Raw genomic sequence first — 5,943 nt, forward strand, 5'->3', positions numbered from 1 at the left:
GGCATCTGGCCCTGGAATGATTAAGGCAGAGGAATATAGTCTCCTGGGATATATGGGCCAGAGCAGGGAGGTATGGCTCTGGATTGGTTAGTTTGCATATCAAAGACATGCTTCAGGCATTGGCTACCCCTGGAAGGGGCAGTCTCTCTCCAGCCAGAAAGATTTTTTTAAGATGTCAAAACTTCATAATATATAGAGAAATTTAAATTTAGCTTGGGGTAAGAAAAGGGTACATAAGATTCCTGTGTTCTTTGAATACAATGCCCCAGGATCTAACCCAGTGATGGCGAACCTTTTGAGCTCTGTGTTTCAGCATTTTGAAAAACCCTAACTTAACTCTGGTGCCATGTCACATATAGAAATTTTTTGATATTTGCAACCATAGTAAAACAAAGACTTATATTTTTGATATTTATTTTATATATTTAAATGCCATTTAACAAAGAAAAATCAAAAATGAGTTCGCGTGTCACCTCTGACACGCATGTCATAGGTTCGCCATCACGGGCCTGGGAGCTGCAATGTCCCGTCAGTGCCCGAGAGCAGAGGTGCCCACCAGGACGCCTCGGGCTGACGCCTGCTTGTTTTTATTTCATATTATTATTTTAAAACTAGTGGCCTGGTGCACGAATTCGTGCACTGGTGGGGTCCCTCGGCCTGGCCTGCGGGGATCAGGTGAAACCAGCAGTCCAACATCCTCCCCAGGGGGTCCCAGAGTGCGAGAGGACACTTTGCAAAGTTGCTGTCACTCGGCAGCTCCTGCGTTGAGCATCTGCCCCCTGGTGGTCAGTGTTCATCATAGCTACGAGCCAGTCGGCCGGTTGCTTAGGCTTTTATATAGATACTAGTGGCCCGGTGCACGAATTTCAGGGGGAGAGGTGTGTCCCTCAGCCCAGCCTGCACCCTCTCCAATCTGGGATCCCTCGGGGATCTCTGCCGATTTAAATTGGCAGTCGGACATCCCTCTCACCATCTGGGACCGCTGGCTCTTAACTGCTCAACTGCTCCCCTTCCTGCCCCCACTGGCTTGATCACCCCTAACTGCCTCGGCCCTGTCACCATGGCTTTTGTCTGGAAGGTCTCCTGGTCTAATTAGCGCATTACCCTTTTATTAGTATAGATATTTTTATTTTGATTTCGGAGAGGAAGAGAGAGAAACATCAGTGATGAGAATCATTGATTGGCTGTCTCCTGCATGTCCCCCACTGGGGATTGAGCCCTCAACACAGGCATGTGCCCTTGACCGGAATCAAACCTGGGACCCCTCAGTCCAACGCTCTACCTACTGAGCCAAACAGGCCAGGGTGGGCTTATGCCTGTTTAGAGAGCTGAGCCTGCTAAGTGGTTCCTGTTTGATCTCCGCTGTGTCTGACCCTGTTCACACTCAGTTCCTGAACCACTCTGATGCTTCCTCCACGCTAGGCATGTCGGGGACCTGGGCAACGTGAAGGCGGGCCCGGACGGTGTGGCCAACGTGCTCATTGAGGACTCTGTGATTGCGCTCTCGGGAGACCATTCCATCATCGGCCGCACACTCGTGGTGAGTGTTTGTGTGGGAAGGACGTGCACACAGCTTCGTGGTAAATGCCACAAAACCAGTGGCTCCTAACGGTCAGGCGTGGATCTTTCACGACGAATCCTGGTTCTTAAGGGACCACATACCGGCACCTTTGGCTCCGATGAGAAAAGGCTGCAGGAAGAGGAAGGAGCACCGGGGTCAGTGCTGAGATGAGGATGCAGGCGTGTGGCCGGTCGCCATGGCCGGGACCCTTGCCGTCGGAGCAGTCAGTCTCGGGCCGGCCCAGGGTGGCCCTCATTCATGCCTGCGTGTGGATAGTCAGCCGTGTTTAGCCTGGGAAGCAGTGCCTGGCCCGCACAGGTCACCAGGTACAAGCGTGAGGACAGCGGCCTCGGTGGTCACCTCAGTGGTGGCCCTGGGGACGTTCCTCAGCCTCAGTGAGAAGCAGGAAGTGTCTGGATGTCTGAGGAGAGAACCTTCGAGCCCGGCCTTCAGATGGTTGAGCTGTTTTAAGGGTTCCTCTCATTCCTCTCATTTTTTGGCTACAGTCACTGGGTTCTGATGGTTTTTTTTGAAGGGGTTCACGTGAGCTCCTCCTTTTTCAAAGCAATTTATGCTGCACAGGAGGGACTGCTGGGGCACGGAGCTCCCCCCGAGGGCCCGGCCGCACTGGTGGCTGCGGCGGGATGGCTCGGGTCTCTGGTTCATCCGTTAGAGGTAACTGATGTCTTTGCATCAAGAAAAAGCTGGGCAGCTGCCGTTTCCATTACCAGGTTACACATTCGTCTCTCTCTACCAGAGTTCCTGTGACGTGTTACCTGCTAATGCTGAGCGGCCTTTAGAAGTCTGGGTGTTGGGGGGGAGGTGGGATTACGTATCGCCCTGTTACATGGTCTCCATGTCTTCCAAGGTCCACGAGAAGCGAGATGACCTGGGCAAAGGTGGGAATGACGAAAGCAAGAAGACGGGCAACGCCGGGAGCCGCCTGGCCTGCGGGGTCATCGGCATCACCCAGTGAACGTCCCCTGGCGCGTCTGCGTCCTCAGAACGCCTGTTGTCTCCTAGTTGTAGAAGTTTCACCGATAAACATTAAACACTAACCTTCAAAGTGTAATTTGTCTTTTTTGAAAAACTGCTGTAAGTTCCTGTAATGTGACTTACGACACTGGAAGATTGTATGCTTGTGTCCATCTCATTCCATTAAAATGTCTGTTCCAATGATGGTTGTATTTCCCAGACTTAATCACATGCGGGTGTTGCCGCTGAATTGTCCAAGTTCCTTGTGTTCTTCCTCAGACCTGTAATGAACAGGCCCCCTGGACAGCGCTGCGCCTGGAGCCCGCTGACGGCCCAGGTGGGCTCTGAACTAGCTGGTCCTCACGAGCCCTAGTGGACACGTCTCGGCGTCTCGTGAGAACCCCACGCTGACTGCTCACAGCTGGTCTCTGAGCAGAGCCTGATGGGCTTTGATCGGGGACAGGGATGCCGTCCTGGCAGCATCGGGAGGTGGGGCTTCCCCTGCTCACCGCTTAGCATTGATTGGACTTCAAGTACCTTTACTGTAAAGCTGGGTCCTGTGGCTGAGCCTGTAACTCGGTGACCTGCAGGGCAGCTACGGCTCGGTTGCCCACTGAGGCGACGTCACGTACTGTGAGCATCTGGTGACAGGACAAGTGGCAGCGGCGCAGTCAGCGTTGAGCCCTCTGAAGAGCCGGGTGGGGCTTCACCTGCTTCTCTCTGTGAGTTTCGTTCCTGTGAGCGCGAGCTCCTAAAGGAAACGCCCACGGAACTCGGGTTCCCTGGACGAGCTGTCTCTCAGTTGAACATTGTAAAATACTTGTGGAAGCAAAACAGAAATGAGCTACAGTTCTGAGTGGTTTTAAGTATGTGATGTACTTTGAAAACGTAGATCATTTAGGAGGAAAAGCTAATTCAAAAAAAGGCAATTCGTTTTCAAAGCTAAAGTAGGTGCTGAACAACATGCTCAAATGAGTGGTCACACCTGCTGCCGGGCAGGGAATGGAAACCGTTTCACAAATGCAGGCGGGACCCCATGGACTCCGTGACCAAGGCCTCGAGTGGACGCGCCACCACTACTGGGACTTGGGAGGGTTGTCGTGTGTGAATCGGCTGGTCTCAAGCTTCCAACTGGAAACAGGCTGCGAGGCCTGGAAGTCGGAACTAAGCAACCGACGTCCACCTCTTGCCAGAGCAGCTGGCAAGGACGTGAGCCCAGTGGCCAGCATAAAGCCCAGCCCAGAGAGAGTGCAGAGCTCACGTCTGCAGAAGCAACGGGATGCGGCACACGGCCCGAGGCCCTCCCAGGATCACCACGGCCTCGCTCAGGGCACCAGGACGCCCGGGCCAGCTCTGCCTGAGGGGGTGGGGGTGGGTGGGTGGTGGTGTCGCGGAAAGTTACCTGCTCAGCACGCCGACACGCCAATTTAAACGTGACGAGAAACGCGTCCAGGCTGGGAACTCCGGCGTTGTCACGCAGGGCGGCTTCTGGCGCCGGAGCTGCTAACAGGACAGGTCCTTTCGATGTGGCCTGACGCCTCCGTGTGATCGTTCCTGGATGACCTACCTGTTTCTCCTAGTTAACAATTTTAACAGAGAAAAGTACTTCATAGGTGGCAAAAAGTTCAGTCCATCCCTGCCCAGACAGGAGTTCACAAAACCAGTAGAGAAAGGCAAGGCTCATAGGCAACCGCAGGCTGCATCCAAGTCCTTACACATACAGAACACACGTTCATCTTCATTTCAGCCCCTTTGAAAACAGGATGGTGGTGAGCGAACACTCAACCTTGTCAGGAAGGACGCCCAGGCACTCGGATGGTGGAGGCCAGCGTGATGCTGGACCCACCGTTTCCCCAGCAAAACATCTCTTTACAGATGAATTAGGGCAACCTTTACCGCAAAGCCAATGGCAAAAACAAAACAACAAAAAACACGAAACAGCAAACCTTGATTGAACTGCAAAGCAAGCATTAAACCACCACTGTGCACCTTGGGATTAAAACGCTCAGTCAAAGCATCACCAGTGAAGCGCGAGCACGCGTGCCCGTCTCCACCGCAGTGACTCAGGCTGGAGGCCGGACGGCTGAGACTCGTGAGCATCCTTCCCACCGGGGGCAGTGCACGGACAACAGCACACGTCAAGGTTTGTTACGAAAATAGAGTTTATTAAAAACATCCCTATTGTTGAGCTTTCACTGTTAACCTTGTCTTAAATTAAAAAAAAAAAAAATAGAGAGCACTTCTAATTACGATTTGTAAACTTTTTAAAGTCAAAACTTTAAAAAAGTTACAGCAAAAAGGGTAATATTTATTCATATTTTCAGTATTTTTTGTTATTTTGTGGCTATTTTTAAATAGAAGGGAAGCAATCAAATTGCTTACAGCGCCCCACCACTACCAGGGGCGGCCAGCGGGAGCCAGTATGATACAGCATCTGTACACCGTGCCCCAGCGTCCGTCCCGCGTGGCCAGCGGTTAGCGGGCCTCGGCCGCCGAGGGGTCCTTCTCGGGGTCTGCGGGTGAGGTAGCCTCTGCGGGCCGCTCTTCAGCAGGCGGGGCAGGCGCCGGCTCAGGCGCCCCCTTGGCGAGGTCCGGGGCTGGGTCTGCGCTCCCCGCCTGGGTCGGGGGCGGCTCGGCGGCCCTGTCGGCCCCCTCGGCCTTCTCCTTGGCCCGGGCCTCCTCCTTCTCTCTGCGGGACTCTCTATCCCTCGAATCTCTCTCTCGGTCGCGGTGCCCGCCAGCCCGCCGGCCTCTGTCCTCCGCGTCTCTGTGTCTGTCCCGCTCAGGGCTCCTCCGTCCCCACTCTCTCCTCTCCCGGCCGCTGTTCTCCCTCTCGTCGCCGCGGCTCCCGTAGCGGTCCCGCTCGCTGTCCACCCTATTTCCGAAGGACCTCCTTCCAAACCTCTCTTGGTCTCTCCCTGAACTGAACTGCTGCTGCCGGCTGTCATTCCTGAACGGCTGCGGCTGCTGCGTGGGGGGCTGCTGCTGGGCTGGCGGCGGCTGCTGGGGCTGCGTTGGCGGCAGGCTTGCTGCTGCTGCTGCCTCCCGTCTCTGTCTTCAGGGCCCCCCGGGTTCCCGAGCCCCGGCATGCCACCGGGCCGCACTAAGGGGCCGGAGCCGTGTGGTGGGGAAAGGGGCCTTTCATTCCATGGGGGCGGGGGCATCCCGAAAGCCCCCTGGTCCGGGCGGCGGGCCCCGGTGCATCATGTGGGGGCGGCATGGGGCGGGGCGGCATCAGAGGGAAGCGCTGCAGGTGAGGCGGAGGCATTCCCGGCGGCGCTGCAGGGGGATCAGCCCGGGCCGCGCCCCGAGGAGGCCCGTGGACGGCGCCTGGAGCCCAATCACAGGCCCGGGCGCAACTAACTTGCGAACCTGAAAGGCAAGGAGAGGGACATGTGAGCCGGGGA

General features: G+C 55.5%; 2 protein-coding genes across 2 annotated transcripts in view; one reads left to right on the top strand and one right to left on the bottom strand.

Moving 5' to 3' along the window:
* Nucleotides 1-1,405: 1,405 nt before the first annotated feature.
* Nucleotides 1,406-2,740, top strand: SOD1 (superoxide dismutase 1; the record flags this gene model as incomplete). Its single annotated transcript, XM_006107639.2, has 2 exons — nucleotides 1,406-1,540; nucleotides 2,430-2,740. Coding segments are annotated over 2 exons (243 nt in total), but the record flags the coding sequence as incomplete, so codon positions are not given.
* Nucleotides 2,741-4,680: 1,940 nt separating this feature from the next.
* Nucleotides 4,681-5,943, bottom strand: part of SCAF4 (SR-related CTD associated factor 4) — a gene marked incomplete at its 5' end in the record, with an annotated part of 48,538 nt that continues 47,275 nt past the window's right edge. The window contains 6 exon segments of the mRNA XM_023748364.1: nucleotides 4,681-5,559; nucleotides 5,562-5,649; nucleotides 5,652-5,702; nucleotides 5,705-5,749; nucleotides 5,751-5,815; nucleotides 5,818-5,927. Of these exon segments, the coding sequence (XP_023604132.1) occupies nucleotides 5,012-5,559; nucleotides 5,562-5,649; nucleotides 5,652-5,702; nucleotides 5,705-5,749; nucleotides 5,751-5,815; nucleotides 5,818-5,927 (907 nt within the window).

This window comes from Myotis lucifugus, unplaced genomic scaffold (assembly GCF_000147115.1).
Source record: "Myotis lucifugus unplaced genomic scaffold, Myoluc2.0 scaffold_1312, whole genome shotgun sequence".
In the NCBI taxonomy this organism is placed as follows: domain Eukaryota; kingdom Metazoa; phylum Chordata; class Mammalia; order Chiroptera; family Vespertilionidae; genus Myotis; species Myotis lucifugus.